This window comes from Orbicella faveolata, unplaced genomic scaffold (assembly GCF_042242905.1).
Source record: "Orbicella faveolata isolate gen_17 unplaced genomic scaffold, um_ofav_v1 contig_24, whole genome shotgun sequence".
Lineage (NCBI taxonomy): Eukaryota > Metazoa > Cnidaria > Anthozoa > Scleractinia > Merulinidae > Orbicella > Orbicella faveolata.
In genome coordinates, this window is record NW_028301552.1 from 15,665,983 (window position 1) to 15,693,716 (window position 27,734).

The 27,734-nt window shown below is 38.3% G+C and overlaps 2 protein-coding genes across 7 annotated transcripts in view; both read right to left on the reverse strand.

Moving 5' to 3' along the window:
* LOC110046748 (pecanex-like protein 1) overlaps positions 1 to 27,734 on the reverse strand; it is a 32,095-nt gene that overhangs the window by 3,429 nt on the left and 932 nt on the right. For 3 of the 6 annotated variants that reach the window (XM_089291291.1, XM_089291289.1, XM_089291286.1), the window contains exons 3-31: positions 25,315 to 25,494; positions 24,508 to 24,547; positions 23,937 to 24,004; positions 23,266 to 23,324; positions 22,538 to 22,587; positions 22,061 to 22,159; positions 19,997 to 20,881; positions 18,973 to 19,081; positions 18,039 to 18,293; positions 16,983 to 17,136; positions 16,215 to 16,247; positions 15,168 to 15,336; positions 14,319 to 14,429; positions 13,801 to 13,895; positions 12,538 to 12,644; positions 11,605 to 11,698; positions 11,391 to 11,483; positions 10,638 to 10,788; positions 10,081 to 10,216; positions 8,963 to 9,140; positions 8,441 to 8,549; positions 6,123 to 6,252; positions 5,200 to 5,258; positions 4,735 to 4,950; positions 4,194 to 4,253; positions 3,578 to 3,771; positions 2,466 to 2,696; positions 1,408 to 1,511; positions 386 to 533 (exon numbers count right to left, since the gene is read on the reverse strand). In XM_089291291.1, the coding sequence (XP_089147417.1) occupies positions 386 to 533; positions 1,408 to 1,511; positions 2,466 to 2,696; positions 3,578 to 3,771; positions 4,194 to 4,253; positions 4,735 to 4,950; positions 5,200 to 5,258; positions 6,123 to 6,252; positions 8,441 to 8,549; positions 8,963 to 9,140; positions 10,081 to 10,216; positions 10,638 to 10,788; positions 11,391 to 11,483; positions 11,605 to 11,698; positions 12,538 to 12,644; positions 13,801 to 13,895; positions 14,319 to 14,429; positions 15,168 to 15,336; positions 16,215 to 16,247; positions 16,983 to 17,136; positions 18,039 to 18,293; positions 18,973 to 19,081; positions 19,997 to 20,881; positions 22,061 to 22,159; positions 22,538 to 22,587; positions 23,266 to 23,324; positions 23,937 to 24,004; positions 24,508 to 24,547; positions 25,315 to 25,494 (4,317 nt within the window). Of the gene's footprint in view, positions 1 to 385; positions 534 to 1,407; positions 1,512 to 2,465; positions 2,697 to 3,577; positions 3,772 to 4,193; positions 4,254 to 4,734; positions 4,951 to 5,199; positions 5,259 to 6,122; positions 6,253 to 8,440; positions 8,550 to 8,962; positions 9,141 to 10,080; positions 10,217 to 10,637; positions 10,789 to 11,390; positions 11,484 to 11,604; positions 11,699 to 12,537; positions 12,645 to 13,800; positions 13,896 to 14,318; positions 14,430 to 15,167; positions 15,337 to 16,214; positions 16,248 to 16,982; positions 17,137 to 18,038; positions 18,294 to 18,972; positions 19,082 to 19,996; positions 20,882 to 22,060; positions 22,160 to 22,537; positions 22,588 to 23,265; positions 23,325 to 23,936; positions 24,005 to 24,507; positions 24,548 to 25,314; positions 25,498 to 27,734 lie in introns of all 6 variants that reach the window. The other 3 variants (XM_089291290.1, XM_089291288.1, XM_089291285.1) reach the window with 1 other exon arrangement.
* LOC149110597 (uncharacterized) lies at positions 7,007 to 8,269 on the reverse strand. Its single transcript, XM_089291303.1, has one exon. The coding sequence runs from the start codon at positions 8,234 to 8,236 to the stop codon at positions 7,328 to 7,330; it is 909 nt and encodes a 302-aa protein (XP_089147429.1). The 5' UTR covers positions 8,237 to 8,269; the 3' UTR covers positions 7,007 to 7,327.

A 27,734-nucleotide genomic window follows, 5' to 3' on the forward strand; every position in this document is an offset into this window, starting at 1 on the left:
AATTAAAATTAAATAAAAATGAAAATAAAATGTTTAAACATTTTTTGTACTTTTTGTTGATTATCCAGTGAAGGTCACTCATATACATAAAAAAAAATTGGTGTTTTAAAATACGCTAATTCTTTTCGTTTACTTGAAAAGCCCTCATTTGATAATAATAATAAGAAAAAAAAATGCAATATTCAGGCATAATTCCAGTGTCTTCACTGTCTTCTTAGCTAGTGCGAAAAATTGCCCTGGGAAGCGTTTCAGTGCCTCTGATGCAAGACCATTTTCTACGTTTATATTTCCCTGTGAATACAAGTTTGTGCTTAGCCACTCAATGCACATGCCACATCCGGGTATTTTGTAGAAGCAGTTTAGTTGCGCCCGCAACATTTCTTACCTGATGTAGTTTTAGTGACATGCGCACTCCAGGTGCGACGACTTTTCGTAGGAGATCCATGTCAGCAAACACCCACTCATCCTTGGGGTCGGTAATTCGGAAATCTCCTTTGAACAGAGCGTGCAAACCGTACAAAAATGATTCCAGGCTGGAGAGAAGTAAGGAGAGGTTATCATTTAAATGTTATTGTATGGCATTATGGAACGACCGAGAGGTCCGTATTAGGAAGATACAATCGAGTTCTTTTCTAGCACGTTTATGAATCGAGACGCAGGCGAGGTGCACAGACTTTGAACGACAACAAAAAAAGAACAAAACCAATATTCTCCAACACCGAACAAATGAGCTAGTGCAATAAAGTGTTTATTTCAATGGCTCTTTTTAATTTGCTGGTAAATTATAAAATTAACTGATGCGTCTCTGCGATCCATTCTTGGTAAACGCACACGCAAAACTGAAGTATTTATTTATGTTTTTCAGGTCGCTGTCACTGAAGTTTAACCCAAATTGTCTGCCAAATATGAGGGAAAAAAAGGTTTTTACTTAACAAATTGTTTCCTTTTGTTTTTGAAAAAGTAATTCGCCGCCGAAACTAATTCATTAACGCTTCATCTTAGAGGTCCGTATTGCAAAATTCAGAACGTACAGGGACACCAGTTTCCCATGTAATAAATCAAACATAATTTCTCCTTAGTTATTTTCATAAACTTCTATACCGTTTAGGTGGGAGAATTTGATAGTACATCGAGATCATATAAGTGGTTGATCTGGCCCTAGTTGTACGAAGGCTGAACAACGCTATCCACCGGATAAATCGCTATCCAGTGGATAAGTGTTAACAAAACAAACCACGCTATCGGCTGGATAGTGATTTACCCGGTGGATGGTCATAAGTGTTATCCACCTTTTGAACAACCCAGCCCAGTCGTTTTGTTATTGTTACTTGCATGAATGGCAACGTATTGATATGGTTATGAGAAATAACATACTGATCATTTGCGAATTAAATAAGGTTTAACCACCTGGCAGACTGTGGATGTGACGCTGTTCCCAGTGCTCGTCTCGCCAGAAGACACAACGCAAAACACAGAGTGACCAGAAAGGAGTCTCTTTCACACTCGATAGGCTGAAACAATGGAAACACTTGTGAGAAAGTTCCACAGTTAACTGTAAACGGTTTGAACCCAGGAGTATTAGTAGTAGTGTGATCGTCTTGGCGAGGGTAGATCTGAGAAGAACTGTTGTTGTCGGTGACTAACACCAGCAAGTCACCAACAACAGTTCTCTTCAGGATTACCCTCACGCAGACGATTACACTATATGAACTACAGTTAACTGTAAAGAAGGATCTATAAAGGGGGAATAACTCTAATTTTTTTTCGATTCTCCAGAAACCTTTTTCACTTTCTCTCACAAGATCTTTGTTAGAAGGTCTGTCACCTTGCACATTCCTTTGCTTTGCGCTCGTACACTAAGCATTAACAAGTTGTCGAGACAGAAGTAACACTAGTGTGTTTTTTGCACGGTTAAGGCACAAAAGAGCGAACAAAAACATACAAGCATTTTTTCGGGCCTCATACCCATCCCCCTCCATCAACTATGTTTGATCTCAGGGCTATTTCCGCAGTGATACTCTCTTCCATCAGTCTACATGTTACAGCTCCCCTTGATCAAAGCTTAATAGTTAAAGGAGCTCAGTCACGGTATTTTGACTTATTTTGGCAACATGCAAAATTACCTTTACTTTGAAATAATAATTTACTGAGATAGGAAAACACCAAAGAGATAATAATAAACCATAAAGAAACAAGGATGGTTAAGGATGGAGAAGATTAACACGGATTACAAACGAGGAACTTGAAAAAATGTAGACTAAACGTTTCACGATGCGCAAACCGTGACGTAGCACCTTAAACACTCAGGCAAAAAACAAGATGAACGAAGCAACTTTCATATTCCTACGCTTGGACCTAAAATAGCTTGCTAATGTAAGGACATATCAATAAAGACAGCTTGATTCTTTGAGGTAACTTCCATTGCATTGTAGTTCCAACTGAACTGCAAGCATTTCAGTCCTTACCGGGTCCTTGCGTAAAGCGCAGTACTGAATCCAAGCTAGGTAGCAGTTTAGATAACTAGTTTTGGAGATGCCGCCATGCCGGAGATCATAATCCTCGTCAATATTGTGATAAAACGTGCGATCGATATCCACGTACTGCGGATCGTGTACTGACGTCAGCTGCTCTCGTAACACTTCACTGCGTAACCACTGATCCAGCTTGGGTGACTGTACCGCGTAAAAAATAACAGACTGCAATGGGAAAAAAAAGAAAAATTAATAAATCTACGTCACGCTAACTCAACTTACACCGCAATTAGGTTCGCTCACGCTCCTTACTTGCTGTATTGGATCTGGCTGATGGACTGCCTGTACCCTGTGATTCTCTCAATTGCACACTGGTCTTAAACGACACAAGGTCTTGATAAAAAAGGCGATTCTATTGACGGGGCTAGGGCACGAAATTCAACTTGATCGTCACACCGTTTTGAGGCAATGTGGCAAACTGCCCTTAACCCCGACGGGGTTATTGCTAAATGTGAGGTGAAATGTTACCTACATGGTCTTCAAGAGATTAGCATAGAAACTGATGCTTAAGGAGCTTGGTCACAAACTTAAACTATGTAACACAATCTGCTGGATACAGACTGGTCTGGGTAGGACACACTAATTTAAGTAATTCATTCATTCAAACTGCTCTCACAACTACACGTATCTAAAAGAAAATTGGGCAATGTACCTAAAATGGGTAACCAAATGATAGATTGCGCCAGATCACTCCATTTTAGTGCTGAGCTGCATTGCGGTGTATAAAGTGCCACGAAAGCAACAGGGTAAAGCAAGACTAGATGGACAGAGAGCGTGACGACATTTCACGTAGTTTGACGTATAGTAGGTCCGTTTGAAGGAAATCTCTTAATAACAGTAACTTCTTTGGAGTTAAAATGTCAACAGAAGGAAATAATACAAAAAAGAACAAAAAGTTCATCATCCTGACAAATTTCGAACATCGACACAAGTGAAACAACATTCTATATTATGAAAAAAAAATGCAGTCTGTTTTTATGAATGAAACGCTGACGCGTTCTGTAAAATTCACTTGCCCCGCCCGAGAGTTCGATTCTGCATCTCACCTTCACATAGTAAGTAACTAAAATCTTGCGGAGGTCAAACACTTGTAACATGGAAGCCGCCGAGTTATCGCTGATGCTGTAACCTTCGATGATGTACTTGGTCGCGCTTACTTCCCATGCTAACCACCGCTGACCGCACGCAGCGTTCAATGATAACATATTGGGAAGATGGCCTGGCTCACAGCAAAAACAACCTAGATATAACAGGAACAAGGATTACAAGAGACAAGCGACATTAGGAGTGGGGAACATACCTTAGAAATTTGAATTATAGTTGTAGTATTAGTGGTGAAATCCTATATCAAAGACCTTTTTGAAGGGAAATAAGCCATTTTGCAAATGGGACAAGCATAGCACAAGGTACTGGGCACATGGGAAAAGAATTCGGAACATGTCTAAAAGGCTCGTTTGCAGATCAAATAATATACTCCCCATTGGAGATTCTACACATCTGTAAATTCTATAGCAGCCTTTGAGAGGCTTTCCAAGTAGTGACCAATAAATACAAAGCATACAGTGAGCCTGCATCTTTTTAAACGCATCGCATCCTTAATTGCACTCGAAATTCATACGATTACCTCCACCCATCACCGGATAAAAACGAAGAAAAACTTACCATCGTCATCTTCGACTCCCTCAGTGATGGCTTCAACTTCACGCTGTTGACAGTACGTGCCTAGTGAGAGATTAAAGTTACAAATGACATAATGCTATTAACCTTCAAAATTAAGTCAATAAGCTCTAAGACGAGGGGAAGGGGGGGGGGGGGTAAGGTATGCAGGAAGCAAAGACTTAAAACTTGATGCAAAAGCTAAGAGAGACATTGCTGGTCTTCAATTAATCATTTATTAAAAGAATCCTGTTGAAAGTAGCGAATAATTGACAGCAAAACTACACTGTGTTCGGCATTGTAAGCATGCGTTTGTTGCATGGATAGGTAAAGTGTAATTGCTAAGTAGCTATGTTACGTCTAAGGCCATTTCTCACGGATACCATATTCAACAACTGAATTACTTGGGCTTTTACGGTTGTCTTTCCAAGACTCCGCTTGAATTTGTAAAGGCTTTATTAGGCTCTAACAAAAGTTCACGATACGTTGAATTGTACTTCAAAAATTAAAACAGCTCTAAATCTAGATAGTTCTTCAGCTCTCTTACCCCTAAACTCCAGTCCTCGGACCTGAAAAGTGACCAGGCCATTACCAACTTCTATGATATGAACCAAAGCGTTCAAATAGTCTGAAGCCAACACGAAACAGTCCCCTGTCGAAAAGGGCCCCCAACGGCCCATCATGAGGTCACCACACAGGCTGTGCTGAAGGGACCTTGTCAGGTGTTCGTAAAATATCGAGTTGAGATTGTTGTCATCAGAACCTGGTTCAAATGAAGAAAGATGTATTTTCATAAACCTTACGGAAACATGTTCAAATTTATGTCAATAATACAGAGTTGGAAAGCACCAAAATGATACTGATAGCCTATGACAAACGAGTTACAATAGAGATGTGTAAAGAACGAAGAACCTGAACTGAATTCCTTAGGCAAGTCAAGGCACTTACGTCATAACTGAGTTATAGACAATAGAGACTTTTAAAAGAACCTGTGAAAGAACCACAGACGTACCAGGATTTCTGTCGAGCTGGGAGGATAGACGAGTGTTTGAGTGATCCACACGACTCGTGCTAGAAAGAAAGGTGGAACAAATCTCAACTTAGTTTTAGATTGAGCTTTTACTAACATTGCTTCTGTCATTTTAGTATCATTGTTGTATATTGCAAATACATGTATCTATTGTATTGCTGGCTTGGCACTGATCAGTTGTAACTTGGCCTCATCGAAACCTTCTCGCGTAAACCTTTTAGAAATACAAACAATATTCTTTAAAACGTGTTGATAATGCATTTGTATCGCGCATTTCCCATATGTTCAACTTCAAGTAAACATTACCGTGCGGGGTTGGGATCGGAAGTTAGTTTGTAGAGATGCCATGATAGACATTCTCTGTCAATTCACGACCTAACCTCACTCACCCAGCCCATAAATTTATGGCAAGACCCGTGGGGGAAGGGTGGAGGGGGGCCTTTGGTTTCTCCACGTCTGCTACTAATTATGTATGAGGTGGTGTAGGAGACACTGAGGCCAATGGCTTCATTGCACCACCCGATGTTATATTCTGATGTTAAAGATGTTAATGTTTTTTTTTTCAAATCTTTTTTCTTTAGGAAAGGTGTGAAAGCGCCCACTTTACATGAGTCAAAAGGATAAACTCTGTAAGGTCAGCGATGCTGACAAGGCCTAACCAAGTCGAAACAGCTGTCCATGGCTCTTAAAGCACTAAGCTTCCTATTTTCATTGTCCTTGTAGCCACAGCGTTAACGTCTTGTACCATTATCGCCTTCTATGACTGTGACTTCTGTGACTGTAAGCTAACCCTTACACATTGTTTACTTAACACTAACAGCATGTAAGATTTCATGTGATATTCTATTCGGGGAATGGGAAGGTATATTTCCAAATTCGGGAGGGGTATTTTTCAGGATGCTTACTTGTAGTCCTTCTCCCAGAATTTAACCGGTCGTACGTATGACGTAATGAATATGGCACTTCCCAGGAAAGGGTTTAATGGCGCTGATAGCACAGAAGACACCACTGCTTGGAAAAACAACATGGCGGAGTCTGGAGATGACTAGTTAAGGAAGTGTCATAACGACTGCAAACTACAGAAGTGGTAGTAAAAGAAGAGGGAACAAGGAAGTTTAAAGCTAATGAATGAACAAGAGTATCACAAAGCAGCAGAGCTGATAATATCAAAAATACTAAAATGCTACCAAACTGATGACAAAATTTTTAAGAGATACACTAATTACTAGGAACTCAGAGCGGTTTTCAATTCAGTGTCTAAAGTAATCAGGCAATTACTTTGGTTTTGGTTTTGGGTTTACAACGGTTTGAGATTGGTTGAGTAGTATAATTGGTATGTAATTGGTTTGGTTTTGGTTTTACGATACTCAGTAGCCCATTTCTGAATTACCTTTAGTCTCTTTCTCAAAGCGAGTCTTAATGCCCATCCTTTCATATAAAAACGAGAATTCATTCACTAGCAAATTAAACTCATTTTCATCAATGGTTGTGCAACAGGCCTTGCTTTGATAGAGGCTTAGGGCAACTCGAAAATGGGCTATTGCAAACCGCTCTAAAGCTTCTACTAATGGACTAATTTATAGTTCACCGAACTAATAATAAAGAATTGTTTCATGCTTAGCGTGCGCCAATTTAGTTATGAAAGGACGCCGGAGTTTGACCATACAAGAGTTACTACAACTTCTCTCGTGCTTTCTAAAATCCTTAATGCATCCAGCACTCGATAGCAGCACGCTTGGCGTGAAACAATGCTTTATTGTTAGTAACATGAATTATAAATAATAATAATAATAATAATAATAATAACAAGAACTTTATTGAAATCTCCTTAGAAAACCTATTTACAAATCTTCACACATTCCACTATAATAATAAAAATAATGATAACAATAATAACAACTTTTTTAAAATTTTAGCGTCATTATGTATTTATTTAAACTTTCAATTTGATCTTCACGCGGATGTCTGTTAAACCTGTAAAACATGTTTCCGTATCCAATCATGATATCATGGTTACTACAACTAATACTAATACTACTATCATCATCGGTATATTACAAGGTAAAAGTAAATAAAAGAAATAAACTAGTAAAACCTATTTCAACGGTGTTTACATAATGGCTCCCTCCTGGGTTTCAACGTCAATATCAATGTTCTTAAAGTCACAAAAGGCTTTCCTTCTAGCTCTTGAACCTCTTAGGCAGATTAGTGCGGATCTTAGTAAAGCGAAGGATGTCCTTGCTCTTATCCAGGAGATTGTTTTAGCATAATGTTCTCCTTTCTTGATGGAGATCAGCTGCGCCAGTCTGGAATGGTATTGCAGGCACTCGTTTCCCATGCCGCCTGTTGACGTGAAAATAAGGGGTGTAAAAGTTCCTTGTTCGATATCCAAAACCCTCCTCGCGTAAAGACGCTTCTTCTCGTTCTCATGATTGCGGTATATCTGTTGGAGCTCTAGGTCCCTATACGAATCAGCATTAGGGTGACAAACCCTCACGTCAAAGAATGCTGATCGTTGGTTCTCCCAGAACCCGCGCGCATGAATATCTAATCTCGCATCTGGAGCTCGATTAGAACCTCTTCCCAGCTGTTCACCCGAGATGTCTTGCAGGACAGGCTCAATCTCAACATCGGTACAAACCATATTCAGGAGTTCGGCTTCTAAGTCCCTCAGCTCATTGTGACGTTGGGTAACGAACCCACCTCTCTTGCATATCATTGCGTGGTCCACTGTAAAAGCATCACCGCATACACAGGTGGAGGGGATATCATCGACCGGCCAATCGTAGCGCAGTTTGATTGCATCGCGGAACTCTCTCTTATTTAGATTGAAACCCATTTCACGAAGGGGGAGTACCGTCAGCCAAACAGATGACCCTTTTTCCGCAGCAAGGTCAAGTGCCCGTTGGACTTTCTGTGGGGCTACCTCTCTGATATGCTCTGCCCTGTCTTGGAGCACCGTTGCTCTCTCACTCCTCATTGCCTGTTGTAGTGGCTTGACCAAAGAATCATCCGGCATCTGATGGGATTGAGCCACGATCTGTTGGACCAGCGGGGTATAATAATAATAATAATAATAATAATAATAATAATAATAATAATAATAATAATAATAATAATAATAATAATAAATCATATGTTATAATGAACGGTGAGCGACAGATGTTACAACGCTTCATCGACAAACAGGACATACGGAAGGAGATATTAAATTAAAGGATACGAGGAGCACTAAAGGGCTGAGCGAAGGCATGGAAAGCAGAACCCCACGTGATTTGCCAAGGTGCTATATACGTCACCACGAAGCGGACCTTCAGGATGAGTTCATACAACTGTAAGAGAAATGAAAAAAATAGGGATCAATAATTGCTCAGGAGTAAGAAAAAAATTTAACAATTGCCTATTTCAAAATCTTCGTTGCAGGCATGAATGTTTATAATAGCCAATTTCGAATTCCTGAAAGTTTGAGAAAGACGTCGTTAAACTACTAGTGCCGAGTCCTCCCTTAAGTGCTCGACTATTCATTTCGGTTGATCTGCACCACTTTAATAACCTCTTTTTGATTCGTTCTTGTTAATCTGCGCTTCTTTTATTCTTAGGGCTAGGGGCATCGTTTGAGTTCTTCATCTATTATTTCGCGTAGGTTGCCTTGATCATTTTGGCCATTGTTTAGGAAAGTACTCGCGCATACAAGGTGTGAATTACACGTAAGAGTTTCCCACCAAGTCCTGTCATTCTCACTCACCTTGTTCATTAGTATTGACATGATAAAATAGTCCACAACAAACGTCTCCGAGCTATGGCTGTAATCAAAGTGAAAGAACAGAACCGTCCATAGCAGCACTAGGTGTTGCCGAGAGGAGTCTGAGAACGAGGAGCGTAACAGCTTCAAACCCGCAATACAGATAACCGCTGGACCTCCACTGTGAAACAACGAGAGAATTATCGTTTGGTAAATCGAACTCTTGAGGACGAATTAGAAAACAAAGCTTAAGTTTATGAATTAAGGTACACTAAAATAAACTGCAAACAACACTATTGATCTTCCCTCGACTGAAGTAAACTTAACTTTGAACGAAACGAAACTAAACTTAACTAAAACTAGACTAGACTAGACTAGACTAGACTAAACTAGACTAAACTAAACTGACATGAACTACAAACTGTACTGAACTTAACTTTAAACTAAACTAAACAAAGCTACACCAATGAAGCCAAATTAAGTCAAACCAAACTGAACAAAACAGAAACATCGTGTGTAAAAATAACGGTCTAAAACGAAAATATCAAAACTAAAAATTTACAGGCTTTATCCACTCTCCAAAACGAAATAAATGGAGTGTCTGAACCTGTCTCTAGTCTAGTCTTGGTCAAATCTTAGCCTTCTTTGTGTGAATCAAACCTACCACTTGCTGGCAACTGTGGTGTATGACACCAAAAATGACGTAGCAATTTAAAATACGAAATCTGGGACAATCGTAGCTTTAGAGCCTGTTATATGGTAAAAGTCATTTGCAATTTTTTCCTGACGCGAACAGACGTCGCATACGACGAAAATTGCACCGAAAGGAAAAACATGAAAAATATAACTTTCTTGATAAATACTCGAATACGATTCCAGTTATTTTTTCTGACTATCATGCGGGTGTGAAGGTGCGGTGGACTCATGGTTAGTGCGCTCGTCTCTAGATCACGCGCACTAACCATGTGTTGTGTTCTTGGGCAAGACACTTAACTCTCACAGTGCCTTTCTCCCCCCAGGTGTACAAATGGGTACCGGCGCTGCACGGGACAAGCTCCGATCTGATGGGCCACTTGGTTCAATCTTATAGTAAGGGTGTTTGTACAGTGTCATGTACTTACTATGGGCCAAACTTCAAGACAAGTGTACTAGCATTTGATGTTAAGGCACTCAAGAACACTGCTGGATAAATGATATTCCTTTCTATGAAGTTCAACCACACGTGAAGCCATTCATACGCCATAATCTTAGCTGCAGCTGGAGTGAAAAAAAAAAAAAAAAAAAAAAAAAACAGTTCGTTAGTCAATACATTGGAAAACAGCTCTACATTCGTGAACTGACAAATGATGAACGCAAATGAGTTCGCAATGATTAATTCACTTCGCACTGTCTCTACTGTACACGTCTATGATTCGCGTCTTTTCTCTACACGCGTACATGACACGAAACTTTTGTACGTGACATACCTGTGAGTTCTTTGCCCATCATAATAGCCATAAAAACACAAGTTTCCAAGTTTTGTTTGGAATTTGTAAACATTTTCATGTTGCATGTTGCATTTTCACTTTCTAAATTTTACTTTGAGTTCATAGTCTTATATTTCACAGTTTTAGACAACATTTCTTGTCTTCCGGCTGAAATGATTTTTGACCTACCCAATTCAATTTTAACACTTTACCTTTCACTTCATACTGGTTGAACTCGCGACTCCGTAGGAAGGGTCTGGCAAAACACAGCCAGGGGAGTGGCTTGTGAAGCTGAGGCCATAGATAATGATTTATGATACCCAGTAATCCAGCCACAGCGTACAGGACATAACTGACATAGGGCTAGAAAAAAAAAAAACAAAAAAAAAAAGGGAAGATTTCCTTACACAAGTGGGTCAACAATGCAACCGAAAAAAGGGTCTGGACGGGAGTGCTGGGATCTCGGCTATCAGTCAAAATCTCACCCCATTTTCAGCTATCAGCAGATTCTGGAGATATTAAACCTCAGCTATCAGTTAAAACTCGTCCTTCCTTATATGACAAACATTTTATTTTTGACCAACTTTCGGCTTTCCGTCAAAAACCCATCCAATATTAATATCAAAATTCACTTGAGTGTGAGTTTGCAGAACGTTTTATTAGGAATACTGGGAGTATTTTATTGGTTTCCCTCCTTCTTTCCATCCTTTTTCTCCTAACAAAAACAAATGTACAAATTTTTGAGAGTAAGTCTTCATCTAAAACTGTGGATGGTCACACATACTAAACTTTACACTGAACATGGACGCGGAGAAACCTGTCTTTTTTATTACGAACTTCTAACCCCAATTTCAAAATCTCCTCGTTTGATTTCCGTGGACGAGCTGATCCTTAACTGTTTTTTTTCGAATAGTTACATAGCATAGCATATCCAGAATTCTCGGCAGTATAAACTAGCTTCTTACCTGAAGAGCTGTAAACACTGTGCTCAAGTGAATAGCGAAAACAAACACCACGATAAATATACAGCACACAACATCATTCTGCAAACGCTTGGTCTGTGAAAGTAAGAAGATAAATAGTACAACGACATGGATTTCTTCCAAACTGCCAAAATCATCTTGACAAAAGTGGTGATTAAAACTAACTACAAACAAAAGTTTGATATTGTCAACCAACCACAGTCGCTCTGAGTTTCTCAGGCAGCGGGTCCACGAATTCTTCATCATTGTCATCAACAGCTTCCTTGCCAAAGGCTTTTTTGAACACTGACCTACAAACCAACAAATATGCATAGTTATTACATGACTGACAAAATTACACCATAGTGATTGGCTGAGAGCAGGCCAGATTATCGTTAATTTTGTTCGTTCGTAGTTTTGTCAGTGATATAACGAGTAATCGTATGAAAGCTCGAGCAATTAAGGATTAAGACTACTCGCGATATTTGAAAATTCTTTCAATTAAGTAAAGTAAGTAAAAGCTTTATTAATGTGTCAATGTATTTAGTTTTCACAACTAATTGGGGACACAACAAAAAAAATTAAAATTATTTACAAATAAGGAATAATAATAAAAATGTATATACAATTAAAATATGTACCATGTATAAATTGTACAAAATTGAATTCGCCTAAAGGCTCGTGCAATTTTGAGAGCATTTTCAGATATCACTCGTAGTGCAAATGCTTAATTGCAGTCGCATTCACACGATAACCTTTACTTACAATTTAACGTCGATTTATCCACATATTAGTTTATTCAAACACTACATTTGGAACTTCTCATAAGCAACCAGCTTTCCTAGGGGGACATTCTTTCCAGTCCCACGAGTGATTGTGTTTACAGGACATTTGATTGTACTAAGCTAAAAGTCTCAACATCAAAATCCTGGACCCGCCGTCATAAGTGGGTTGCGTTTGTTGTTGGTTCTCCCCTTGCTCCGAGGGTTTTCCTCCGTCGGAAATCTCCTGGTTTCCCTAATCCACAAGACACTCCTAAATTCCATTTCGATGTGGAAGCAGTGGACGAAGAGCCTCTCTGTGGGTTGTGCCACTGCAAATTCCTTATCATTTTATTAATTTATTATTTACCTATATATATTATTCTCACCCTAAAACTGTTGGGTCACTAGCACTGCGGCTGAGATGATAAGAAATGGCAACAAGCAAGCCACTGAACACAGAAAATAACACATGTTGTCCGCCTTGTGCACCATGCTACAAAGAAAAAAAACAATAAAACTTATTCTTTACTAAATTTACAATGATATCTTACAGTCAAAGGCATGCAAACACCGCTCTTACTACATTCAGCATCAGAGCATTCTCACATGTCTTCCGGCAGCCATATAGGAGTTCCCAAAAAACGAAATTTCTGAACTTTGAGAAATGAGTTTTTTTAGTATGAATAAATTTTCTATTGCTTGGGAGATAACCAACATGAACGCCACGAAGACGCTCTATTCTTCACTTAAAGGTGCTACGTCACGGTTTGCGCATCTTGAAAAGTTAAGCCTAAATTTATCAAGTTCGACGTTTGTAATCTGTGTTAATCTTCTCCATCCTTAACCATCCTTGTTTCTTTATCGTTTATTATTATCTCTTTGGTGTTTTTCTATCTTAATAAATTACTATTTTCAGGTTTCCTTTAATTTGAAGGTAACTTTGTACGTGGCTAAAATAACTCAAAATGCAGTGACTCTTTCGGTGGCTCCCTATAGTTTTACGATCGTACGAGCGCTGAGGGAGTAATCTGCACGCGCTCGAAGGGAAACGTCAGTGTTTTTCGATATTTTATTACGTCAACAAGAGCACAAGAAGCAAAACTGACAGTGAATTTTCTCGCGTTTCCTTCGGTGAAATTCCGTTAAATTTGGCAGATTGGTAGTAAATATGTTATTTTAGTCGAAGCTCGTTTTTCAGGGAAATCTATAAGACCAGATTTTTTGCAACGGTAAGAGACATAAATTTGAAAATATCAAAAAAAAACTGCCTTTACAAACCCGACTTTTTTCGTGTTTAAAATTCGTATCCTACTGGAAGCGATGTGATGTAAAAATTTTGGAAGATTTCACCCAAGGAAATTCTTGAAAATCACAAATAAAGCCATAAAAACAATAAAAAAAACACATTTGTTTGGGCATTTATAATTCAAGACTAAATCCCAAAATTTTAACGGAGATGATAGCAAAATACTATTTAATCATTGCTTATTATATGTAATAAGTTTGAGAGGACTAGGCGTGAAAGCGAATGCAAAAACAGCATTCAAAACATAAAACTTGCGCGCGCAACGCCGTAAATGATTACCCTATGGAGACACCTTAAATAATATGAAATGAAATCTAGCTGCCTTTATTGTAATTTGTCTTACCAACAACATCGCCCCATAGCAGAATCCATAAAGAAAACTGACTGCTAACAGATTACGAAGCAAGCTCCATAGTGCTCCCTTAAGACTTGTAATAGCTGCAAAACAAAATCATGCGAAAATAATAATTACCAACTACCTACAAGGGCTATTTTTGCTGACGCCATTGCTTACGTTTCGGCTCATTAGCATATTGTTCCTAGCTTCATTCCAAGGGTTTAGAAAAGGGATGCAGTGTTCATAAGTAGGTATGTGAGAAAGAGGTACCTTTTCAATAAAAGGGCATACAGAAAGGGTAGTTTCTGCCAAAATGGTATACAAAAGGGTAAGGGGTTGAACCTTGGGGCGGAGCCTCCCCATATAAAACTTTCTAGATTAGCCCCTCCCCCCCTACCCCCACTAGGATCCTCGTACCAGATTAACTGTATGACAAATAACACGGAAAATAACACGGAAACTGCTCGAAATGAACTACGCTCTATAACCACACATCAATTATTTACATAGATCATTATCTTTACCAGTTCCTCCAAAAACATGCATGTCCAGTTGCTCGAGTATGTACATGAGAAATGTGTTGACTTGAGGTAACAGACCAACAAGAAAGATCAAAGGGAAACCAAGTATAAACCCTGCAAGAAATAAACCAAACACAAGGTTGACTGTTTGTTTTTGTTCACTGCATCACAGCTTTGTCGAGTGCAATGATCTATGACTAATGGCGCAGGTTCATTAAAAATTCTAATTATTTTTCAATTTTTATTTGCCATGTCATTTATCCTATCAGACATTGTTAGCATGGTAAATGTACATGTATGAAGAAAATAAAGATTTGAAACTTCAAAAGATGGTTAGACGGAAGATATCTGATTACGTAATTTAATGTTTCACTTAGCGTTTTATCTTTTCAAGTCTTGAAGTATTTTGGTCAAGATAACTTATTAATCAATGCATACAGTACAGTACCAGTGTTAACTCCCTACAAACTGAGCATGAGGGCTGTACTGGGGAATATTGGCCTGAGGTCATGGCAGTACAGACTGAGCAGAGCAAGGTCCATACAAAAACAACCAAGGGCAAATATTCCCCAGTAAGGTTCAAGCCTGCTACATGTAGGTTAGTAAGTAGGTTATTACGTAACAGAAAACAAGAACTACAGGGCTTATGACCATTTCCACGAAAACAGTCCATATGGCAAAACAACAACCAAAAAATAATCAATCAGAATGCTCGGATTTACCTAAGACCACTTGATCTTATAATAGGTTTATTTATTCTGCATAATTATTACATGTTTGTACCAAGATACTGAAAACAGTACAATAGCAAGGTCATGTCCCTTCAACCTAGCAGCTGGAGGTGATACCTACCAATAAGAAAGTCTCTAGTATATGTCAGTGAGGAGTTGGTAGCAAAGGGGATGCCGTAAATAGTGAAAGTGATGAGATCTGATTGAACACATTTATCCAGCACCAGGATACATATCGCCAAAACACAGAAGTATGTAGGCCGGCTGAACACAATCATGTGATTGTGTCCCTAAAGGGAAGGAAAAAAAACTGTCCATTTATTTACCGAGTGAGTGGATTTTTTAATCATGATGTGTTGATCTAAGTTGCACCAGGTTTGAATCCTGGGTTTGTATGCTATGTCCTTGCACAAAATGATTTTCTTTCCAGCACAACCTCAAGCCTGGATCTTACATGCTGCTGAAATTCCTCCAATGTAGACTGTAGTAATACAGTTTGACCTATTAATTCACACTCGGTTACTTAAAATTCCCATTATTTCAAAAATCAAAACCCTTTTCCTTGGATTTGTCTTACAGTCATTTCATATCAGTTACTTCGAACTGCCGCTATTTCAAACTACTTTTTGTTTTCCCTGAGAGTTTGAAATAGCAGGGTCACACTGTATCTGGTACATGATAATATCTGGCTAATGCAAGCTTTAATCTTGGGTACTTACCATTTACATGGGAAAACCGGAAATTCCAGTTGGAAAATCAAATGGTTCGCGCCATTCTGTGTGGGAAGCTTCAGAAAATATGGACTGTGATTTGGGTCGATGCTATTTTTCTGCTCTTATAAGTCTCTCTAGCTGATGTGGATATACCTTATAGCGATTCCCTCTCCCGCAATGTTCAATTTAATTGTTTAATGTTTATGCCTGAAATTTCCAACCGGATGGTTTTTGTAAATGGTAAGCACCCCTTACCTCAACTTGATTCAGTGAACATATGAGCTTGATCTCCAAAACCAGTGAAGTTTTTTTATTATTATTTGGTAGCCCTACTAGGTATTTTTAATCTCAGTGTTTCTTTCAGGACTTGGTGTTAAATCCTGAAAAACCCAGAAAGACAAAACAAAACATTTCACCTGACAATTGCTGTTTACGATTGCAGAGCTGACACTTACATGAGTTGGAGAGGCAGCATCAGGCTGAACACTCTGCAAAGGAAACCAGTACTATGAAAATAACATAACATTTTCAAGGACACTCTCAATTCAATCCAAAATCAAATGACCCAGAAATATTGTTTGGAAGTGTAATGAATGGTTATATTTCCCTACAATTCATTTGAAAATAAACTAGAACCAGATATGCAAAATGATTTCCTTCCTTTGAGTTGGATAAGCACGGTATAAATAAGTACAACAAAGTGAATTCCTTTACAGTTTATATTACATGATGTGAAAAAGGACTGGTCAATAAGTATTGGGGGAAGGAGGGAGTGTGAGATGATGGAAAACGGAAAATGGCAGCTGGAACAATGAGGTCACCTTTTCCTATTGGAAATATCCTTATGTCAAACAACTCTCTCAATCGGGCACATCACCTCCCATCTTGCTTCTAGACACACTATCCATTTCCTTCTAGAGTCAGTGAATTGTAATTTCCTATACTGCATCACGTTTTGCACTTGAATCTGCATATAAGCTGTTTTTACACAATTGCATCAAAATGTGAAAACATCCTATAAATGACCTCTCCTTTATTGCTGCACAATGTGGAGATTTTTACCTAATGAATAGAGATCATCCACTGGATGATATAATTTTGTAGCTTTTAATAAGCCTTAATTATAATAGCTTTCAGATATTGATACCTTATACTTGCTGATTTGCACATGTAGTTGAGAGGGCATTATTTACCTTTAAAGTATCAAGACAAAATTTGCTAACCTTAATGAGGGAAAATTGGCAACCAGCCAGCACAAAACAGAAGACAAATATCCAGAAGTCTTTAAAGAATTCTGCCAGCAGAAGCCAATAGCCCAGGACAGCTACCAGAACAGCCAGCAACACAGAAACCACAGCTTCAATTTTGTACTTGTTCCTTTAAATTAAATGCAATATTCTTTATTCTACAACATTTGAAAACATTTTCCATTTCACTGTGAGAATCAACTTGCATGGAATTGATAAAAAACAATACTACATGAAAATATAGATACATGTAGATAGCTTGAATTTGGATGGTCACACACACTAGTGTTTCATTCACACAACATGTTAGGTAGTACATGTAGTTGTTAGGGGTATTTCTATATTGCTCTGCTTGTCCATCACAGGTAACCCTTAACAGTTTGCCAAATAGTCCTAATAATTCATCAGCACACATTTTTACTCCTGGTTGGAGATAGGCACTACCAGAACATGAAAAAAACAACACAAGGATGCTGGCCAGGGCATGAACATAGATCATGTGATTTGAATCCCAAACTCATGGCTGGAGCCCTTTTTAAAGCCCACAAATTTACTGAGTTTGGTCAGAAGTGGGTTTTTAACCAGATGGGTGTCCAGGCATCCTGTGGATGCTCACTTTTGAAAGAAAATTATTGTTTCAGTTCCGGCTTTATAAATGGTTGGTTTGAGCAAACCCTTAGTGCATTTTGGAAGCTCCCTTTTCAAATCCTGGCTAAATAATAATAATAATAATGCACAAATCTTCATTCAACAACATTTGAAAACATTTTCCATTTCACTGTGAGAATCAACTTGCATGGATTTGATAAAAAAAAACAATACTAAATGAAAGTATAGCTACATGTACATGTAGATAGCTTGAATTTGAATGGTCACACTGAAAGCCTGGCCTGTAGGGGTCAAGAGACTTGGTGCAGTCCAAGAGGGTCATAGCCTCCGGTGAAGACAATGCAAACAGCTGATTGTACACTAATTCCCAAAACTGTCACAAGAAAAGAAATGATTGTATCAAAACCACAAAAAACTCCATACCTGTCCATTAGGGCTAAAAGAACGAGTCGATCAAATTGAATTTTCATGAATTTTCCTGGAAAGAGCTGAAATTTAAAGTAGTGAGGTCTGGGTATCACTGTTGATGTGACAGATGTCGGCCTTGCAAATGGCGAGATGGCGTCCTGCCACCTTGAGTGGGACGATCCAACGCGCACGTTTGAAGAGTGTGAATTAAGGTTTCCAGGCAAATTTGTGTGGTCCACAACCACTGTTGATGCAGAACTGCTTGTTTCCCTTCAATTTAATAGCAAAGGAGAAATAGCAATGAATTCCTAAAAATTAATCAATGGTACCACAACAACTAGTAGATGCTGGCCTTTGTCAGTATTTACAAGTATACTGACCTTTGTCAGTAAATGAACTAGACCATCTAGAAAAGTTTAATCTAGAAAATGTTATCTATACTGAAGTAAACTGATTGTAAAAAAGGTATTTCTAATATCCCATCAACGCAACATTCTGTTAATATTTCCCAAACATTAATAAATTGGCATTACACAATCCCCTGTACACATGAACATGTAATTTAAATAATCATTGGATTCCACGACATGAATTTTTCTTTTGTTATCTTCAACAATCTGCCGGTTCGTTTTACACTTATTCTGTATACATATGTACACACACATGCCAGGTTCTGTTTGGTTATTTCCTTCAAACCAAACTGGTCGTACCAAGATAATAAAGGGTCAAGTGCATCTACAATAATGTAAAGACTGTGTGAACACAGAGGGGATTGGAATTTCCTGGGGGGTGGGGGGTTCTTTGAGACCAAAAAGTGAAAAGGAATGTATCAAGTTTGATTGGAATTTCCAGAGGGGTGGGGGGTCTTGGATAAAATCCCTTCCGTGGGAGAGGTATGGATATTTTCTGGAACTGCACATTGTAATGGTGATGCCTAGATTAAACACACCAGTTGTCTCTACCAACTAAATCCCTGATCCGCAATGGAGAATGAGCTGCTGGCTGTATCACAGTACTGAATGGTGAATCTGAATTAAAAACATAGGTCTGCCACACACCTACAATACAAGATACATTGAAGATGTCAGTTTGCTATTTACCCACCACTGCATATTACTCATTAAAAATAATTTAATTTCATCAAAAGACATTGCACAGGGCTAGAACTTTGGTATTTAAACAGGCTTGAAGAAAGTGCTGTCCAATTGTCTGGGACAAGTAGAGTTTCATGCCGGGCAGGTAAGTTTTCAGTCACACTTGCCCAATGGGCAAGGGATCAGGCAAGTCATCTGCCAACTAATTAAAAAAAAGTAAACCAAGACTTGCCCAGGGCAAGCAAAATTTCAGAGCCACTTGTCTGAGGGGCAAGATAGATTTCAAGGTTTTTTTGAGCCTTGTTAAAGTTATCAATGAAGGTTATCTTGTACAAAAAAACAGCAGAAACAGAATCAAGAAATTTATCTTGTCATAAAATCAATATACCACTAAAGGAGAGTCCCTTCACTTCTGGTTGTTCCTGAAGTTTCTCACATTTCGGGTTCACCCATTCATTTATTCATTATCATTTATCATTATAAACAAAGTACTACTAAGGAATTAGATTATGAGCTCAAGATTTCTATCGCGTGATAGTTGACGAGGGTGCAGTCCGAGTCAACTATCACGCATAGAAATCTAGAGCAAATAATCTAATTGTTTTAGTATAAATCTACTAGTTGTTCAAAACTTTATCTAAATCCTCTTCACAGACAAAGAAGCGGCTGTCATTCTGTTAAAAAGCACACACTGCTACGCTACTCACTATGTATCATAGAATAGATAGTGAGTAGCGTAGCCAATCAGAGAACGGCATTCGTGATAGAAGGCTAGTGGATTTATACTTATAGTAAATAGTAACTATGCTTATCAGAGCAGGTATTATAATATATGTAGGATGCATGCCATACAATGAGCAAAGGAGAAGCCTTCCCTACCGAACTCATCTTGAAAGCAATGTAGAGCTCCAGGTGAGGTATCATCATGTGATGATGCCATGTGAGTCGAAGAGGCTCCTGCATTATCAACAGCTTGAAGCAGAACATCAGCCAGTGCTCCCGAATCATTACGTCTGCGTCGCCGAATAGCCCCTGTTTCATCTCTTCTCCTCCTCCTCTGCAAGCTTGTTCTCCTTCTGCGAGCTAAAGATGATGATCGTCGTGCAAGTATGAGATCTGAGCTTTCTCTTCCTGATCCATCTGGTTCTCCTATACTCCCTGTCTGTGCCACGGTGGAAGCCGTGTCTTTGTTCATCGTGGTAACACTTACACTATCTATTGACTCTGGTTGTGAGCTTGTTGATTGATGAAATCTGCCAGAGTCTTGCAAAGACAATGTGTCCAAGATTGAAGGAGTGTCAATACCAGATGCTCCAACTTGTCTATCATCTTCTCCTTCACCACCATCTTCGGTTTCTCGTACAATGTCTGATATTGATCGCATTCTTGGAGCAACTGATTTCTCACTTTGTGATTCATGCCGAGAAAGACTTGCTCCCTCGTACTCTGACCCAGATCTGCTTTCAATTCCTGACTGAGTACCAAGTCTAGACTCAAATGATGCCCCACCATTTATGTCCCCTGAGCTGGTCTGTGTTCTGGGAGGTCCATGGCCTTCTAGGGCTGAGACAAGAGCCTGATACATGTTCCTTGGACTGGTTGTTCCATTCACATTTGAGCCTTCACTTTTGGTCTGCAAGAGAAGACCATGAGTTGCTTGTTCGATCTTCCAAATGTCCGACACAACAAGCCCAGGAACAGAACGTGATTCCATATGGCTGTCCAAGATGGGTAAAGGAAGTGTTGACAGATCACTCAAGGTGTCTAAATATTGCAGAAGACAAATACAAAACATGGAAACTTGGACTTTCAACATGTCTTGACTAAAGTCCAGATAATTAACAACAAATACTCAGACCTTTCTGGAATTATTGCTGCAACAGTGGTATTGTACAAGTGAATACATGAAATGTCATATACCATAAATCGTCAAGTTAGCGCCCCCCCTCAAATAAGTGCCCCCTTCGAATAAGCGCCCCTTATGTTGGCCAAAATTTAAAACAAGCGCCCCCCCCCCCCCACCTTGAATAAGCACCCCCTTCCTTCCCCTCTGCCCATTTTTTGGACAAGTAATGAGACAACAAAGGATGTATAGTTTCAGTTTGTCAACACATTAAGTTCGGGAAAAAAATTTCAAGTACTAATGGTGGAGCCATTTAAACTTGAGGATCAGCTATATATGTCGATTAACAGCTTATGTTGTTGTTAATGTGCAGATGATGTATTAAAAAATGATAATGTCAGGTCACCATTTGGGAAAAATTAAATAAGCCCCCCCTTGAATAAGCACCCCCCCATCTTCTCCTGAATTTGAAATAAGTACCCCCGCACACTAATTCAATGATTTACGGTTACGTAGTGGCTTTGTGTCACAATGCAGTGAAATTTTTATAGGTGAAAAACAGATTATACTGAAGATGATGCCCTGTTGGGGGGTTGGGGGTGGGTATGCAGTCTCCTGGCTGAATTTTACACCTTACCATGTTGCAATTTTGAAAGGTTCTCAATTGCCATTGGAATTTCAGCACAAGTCATTTTGTTCATTGCCATATTACCATGTGGGTGTTTCAAGGCTATTTCACGTGCCTGAACTTTACCTTAATGGGGCCTCTTAATGTACTTAGGAAAACAACTAATTATAACTACTGTTAAACCTTAAGTCTTTTACATGTAAGCCAACATTCCATACTTTTTGCAACCAAACAATCAAACCGTCTAGCAATCTTAGTACTGTTTCTCAGAACCTCCACAGGATGGTAAATCAAAACTTTATAAAAAACGGCAAAAACCTTACAACACTGCTAAGCAATTTTCCCGAGAAGAAACACTAGTATACATGTACACATGTACCCACAAGTTGACGATCTCCTTTACTCTCGTCACCTGGCATTTGACAACGTAATGATACAGAACTCTTGTATAAGGTGTTAAAAGAAAGATCACCTTTACTATCTGATTCCATATCTGTCTGTTCCTGACTTGTGTGGTGATCAGTCTCCCCACCAACTGCTCCCTCCAAATTGTCGTCTGGCAAATCCTCATCTATAAACAAAATAGACCTTTCAAATCCTGGTTTATTTGTATTCTTAACAAGTATGCATGGATGTTTTTTTATGAACAAATCTAGTTTTGTTACATTGACATCACTGTATTGACAGAAGCAAGAAAAAACACAGCAGCTTTATCATATGACTAATGGGATACTACAGTTTATAAGATCTGCAGGCTTTTAGCCAAAAGTGGCCATCTAAGTGTGCTACAAGGTCTGGTCAAATGAACAAATTTATAATTAAGCAACATGTGGAAATAAACCAATCTTCTTGTAAAAGTGGATGTCCACAGGACACCTGGACACCCACTGGGCTAAAAGCCTGGTTATGATTTCTGAACAAGGAAAAGTGTTTAATTGACGTAACTCACCCTGGGCTTGTTCATGAATAGTCTCACAAGATTCAATCTGCCCACTTGGGCTAAAAGAAACACAAATAAATTCAACATTAAAGTCATTTTGATGGCTTTTTCTTGTGTGTGTTAAATGATGATTCTCAAACACATTAAATCTGCTATATATTAATAATCAATTAATAGGACCATTCATTTATATGCACTTGCTTGTCTGTAGACTGAAGTACTTACCTACGAGCCTGGCAGTAGACTTGATTTTATTAGCAATGTGCAGGGCATAGTGGATAATGGAAAAACAGTCTTATTCCTCCCACCTCAGTGCTAAACATTGTTATTTAACAAGCGCATTTTGATTCTTGATTTCACCATCAGACAGCAAATAACTGTGAACATTTAAATATTTCAGACACAGCAAAATTTCTAAGTTGAAACTGGACTTAAACCCATGTGATTACTTGCACCTACAACTTTAACTAGTAAATTCTGTAAGCACTGTTAGTATTGTAATTACTGTGAGTGTTGTACGCAGTGCTAGTACTGTACTATTGTATTAAATAAGAAAAAAAAAACACACTAGTGAATTCTCTTCTTAAGTTTTTGTCTCTCAATATATGACTCAAAACCAAAATGCTCACGGCAAATGAATGCCTGGTTTGTGTTTAGCATTTTTCATTCTTAAACTGGTTAAATACTGTCTGACTCTGACAACAAAAGCATGATAGCAATACTATTGATAGGCTTACCTCTGTCTATGACTGTTTTCTAGTCTTTCAACTTTCTCTAAATCATCAGCAAAACTTATCTGTTGAGTCAACAAGTCATTGTAAGGTATGAGAATAGTAATCCATGTCAACAGTCATCTTTGAGAACACTTCAAACACAAATTGAAAGCGAGCTGGTACACATAAGAGCATGCATTAAAAACTTAATGACTATATGGGTTCAAATGTTTAGGGCAGGTGCACATTTTGCCATCTCCAGGGTGTAACATTTTGCATGAGCAGGTCTACATCACAACATAAAACATCCAAAGCAAAATGAATGATCAAGAGCTTCTGCTTTCAGTTTCCATGTTTTTCAGTATGTGAAAAACTGTCTTCAAGGAGTCCTACAACCTAACATTTGCCGAGATGATGACGTTGGTACTAAACAAAATGCTTAATTCTATGCATCTGATGAAAACTGAAATCATGTGCTGATCTCTTTCTGTCTCTTTTGGTTGGCAGGTTCTAAATGTTCAGTGATGCCTACTTAAAATTATCCATTTCTCTGTCTACTAGATATATTCTGGTCAGGAATAAACCTACAGGTACAGGTAAAATTAAAAAAATTGATTACCAATACTGACTCCAAAATTAATATAAAATACGGATGCGGTAAAATGCACCAATTTAGAGAAAATCCTCTCACTTGCCTCTTTTTCTTTGATTCTTTCATTCTTAAAAGCCACAACAGCCATATCTTCATCTTCACCACCATCATCTACATATGTAGTAGTTTTCATGTAAAAAATTAATAAGGTCAAACACAGTAAGTAGAAACTACATAATTATACTTTAAGTTAATTTTGTTGTCACAGCATATTCTTAATTATTACAGACAGTTTAATTTTTATGAAATACACTGGTTCATCAACTATTAAAATTCACTCCAGGGTTCAGAGTAAAATGACACGAACTTAGTCTAATTAGCAAAGAAATCTCAACAATTGCAAGATAAAGAGTAGTCACACTGCTCAGTCATGTATTAGTAGAGGTTTTAATATTCTCCTGGAGCAAGATGGACACCACCAGGAGAGAGAGAAGTTGGCAAGCCAAAAACAACATGACAGACAACCGTGGAAACTCAGCTGAAAAAGATGTGTCTTACATGGAACAAAGCTCGCAATTGAAGCAACAAAATACTAGAGCAGATGGTGTAGAATAGTAAGTTGCATCCTTATGTGTCAACAGGGATGAAAAGAATGACAACCAAGTCTTACATACCAAAACACTCCACTTTATGTAATTCTTGATCTTCGCTTCCCTGTCAAACAAATTGAGTAATGCAATAATGTCATGACCATGAGTCACTCTGTGCAAAGAAGTTAAAGCACCTGACTAATATCTGGTTGGTCATCAGTTCAAATGCCCTCTGGGACTCAATTTTTTTTTTGTTCCACACTTGTGAAGTGCCAAACATTTAATCTTTCACATTTGATTTGTTCACTAAACTTAAAAGTTCACCATGTCATGATGCTTTCAGCACTTCTGATCCTAGCAATATGCAGGACAGTTCACCATGAGTATCCCAGTGGCTTAGTGGTTAGATGGCACGACCAGTTTCTGGGAGGTCATCTATGTTTGAATCCTGTCAGGAATTCAGATTGTTCTTTGTCCAATGTTCACCACATGCTGATTTCATCTTTTAGTCAATCATTTTTCATAACATACATATTGTCATGCAAAATCCTGTGAAATCCTAACATTTAGTTGACAAAGCTGTGAGCCAGGATGGCTCATAATTTACATTTTAATGATCAAAATAAATGGCCCACTCCCTTTCCATTTTCTCACAGCTTTTTCTGAAAGAAATAGAAAACACTTTCTTGGTGTTTCTAAATACAGAAACACTTGCAAAAGTTAGGCAGAACTTGAACAAACTGTGAGAAAACCTTGAATGCAGCTTGACATGTGTTCCCATTTCTTGTTCTCACAAACTTCCATTTGCATTTCTATACCTAGCTAGAAAGATGGAAAATTTTTCCAAATTTCTTTTAAGTACCCGACTTTTAATACAGAGAGAAAAATTACCTCACAGGCCTGGGAAACTCCTGGTGGAGATCTACGGCCAGACTTAATTGCTGGAGGCAGCAAAGAGGGGCGGTTGTCAATGTTCTCGGCACAGTTTAGAGATGTTTCACTGTCCCAATCTTGCTGCATATCCAGTCTCCCCATCTGTTCTTGTTTCAGATCCTGATCATTACACGCACTCTGCTACAGTCAACAAACAAACTTAGTTAGGCCACTACATTTGTAACTGTGCTAAATCTGTTCTAGAAAACACTTTGTTGAAACTGTTTTAGAACAAAAATAATGTGCAAATGAGAGAGGCCCAGATCTCTAGCCAATAATATTATGCTACAGACTTATTTCACATTATTTTTTGAATAATGACATGAATGGAACCCTGATTTTTTGAAGCTCCCAGAGAAATGGAAATTGGTTTGAAAAATCACCTAGTTTGAGCATTGAGGATTAAAATGACAGTGTTCAACTGAGAGTAGAGAAAATCCTTTTGGTTTGAAGTTACCAGGAAGTTCAAAAAAATTGAGGGTTCAAGAAAGTGGGATTCCACTTATAGTTAAAAAACCACTCTCACCCTACAACCTCAGAAACACACATACACCACCCCAAACCATTTGCTATCCACTAAGGTCCAGGATACATGTACATGTTTGTTGCCTAGTAGACTAAGGAAAGTTTAGATAATGCAAAGAAAGAAAAGTCGCTAGCCTAGAGCTATGACATAATTATGTGAATTTTGATGTAACTTGTACAAAATCTTAAGAAAAAAAAAACAGCAGTAATATTACAGTTTTGTAGTGATCCACATACAGCTGAAAACAGATGAATTTTGATTTAAAACCATAGGAAGTAATGATTTTGTACAAAAAGATGCTTTACATGTACCTTGTATTTGGTTCCTTACTGAATGTATTTTTAACATTTTAATTCAGATTGTTTTTACAAACTACTGAACTTGAAAACTAGAAACCCATCTCAAAAATATGAATTTTCACTTCAGGCAATGAAAGATACAGAATTTGTTTAAACATCTGTACCTTCTTTTTAACTTTGTTTCAAAGGGTTGTTTCAAAGGGTTCAATGTGAAGCCTTGTATGAACATTTAGGCAATAGCTTTAAAATAGGGTGAGAGATTCAAGAGGATCATGACACATATACCCTAATAACATCGAGGAGTTCTCTCTCTCACAGACAACAGGCATAAAAATTGCTGTGGCATATCAAAATTAGAAAACAGCTACTGTAACAGATTGTAGGGAAAAGGCAGCACAGTGCAGGTGTCATGAATGCATGTTAAGAAAAGACGAGTTATTGATCAGCCAGGAAGTACGAAGTGAAGGGTAAACTGTTGAATTAACATGATTAGTTTCTGATAAAATACTTAAAGTTAATTATCAACTTGAAGATAACAAACTTTAAGGTAAACATTCTATAATATTGGAAGGCTGGTATTTCAAGAAGTAATTCTTCACTGGTCTGGAACAACGTGGCTGCTGTAAAGGATTAACACTCAAAATGACAACTTTCCAAATTTGTTGCTTACTGTAGGTTAGGCATTTTAGATATTAGCAATGATTCTGTGGTGTCAACTCCAACACAACCCAAAGGAATGATTGGACATTGATGACAAAACAAACTCCAGAGACAGAGGAATTACTGAACAGTGCTTTAGATTCGCCAGGGCTTAGGAGCAAAACTTTGTATATCAAGAAGTATGCCTTCAAAATACAAGCCAAACACATCTATGCCAAGTCTTCTGGATTATCTAGGAGTCTTCTGAATACAGACCAAATCTCCCACTCTCCAAAGAATTTACAAGCTTTATGCCTCCCATGAAGTACAGTTCCTAATTAAACTGTTTTGAAATTGTTTTAACTTCATCTCAAGGGATCTTTTGCTTTTTCACTATGAGCATTCCTGCAATCCTTCTATGCCAAAGATCAGATATACATTGGGAGATATTTTCCATATTTAATCAGAACATTTTATAATTTCTCAGGGTGGGTGTTTTTCCCTCAAGATTTTGGATCCACTCTTACATCAGGCCTTAAGAAAAAAGTGGTGCCGGGTTGTCCAGGACAAGTAGATTTTCTTGCCAGTAAGTAATTTTCATTCTCACTTGCCCAATTGGGCAAGGGCCCAGGAAAGTCGTCTGCCAACTAAACCAAGACAAAATACACTGCCTAGGGTAAGCAAAATTTGAGAGCTGCTTGTTCAAAGGTCAAGTTGGAATTCAAGTGTTTTTCGAGCCCTGATACATTCTTTCTGAGCCAATAGGTGCATAAAGCCTTACACCAGGGGGCTCAAACACATGTTTGTCTGGACTGCCCTAACAAATACCCCTGGATCCCTAGGAGTTGACACCACAAGATGGCTGATGATGTAGGTGTTACTTTCTGAACTTCAAGTATATAATTAACAGATTT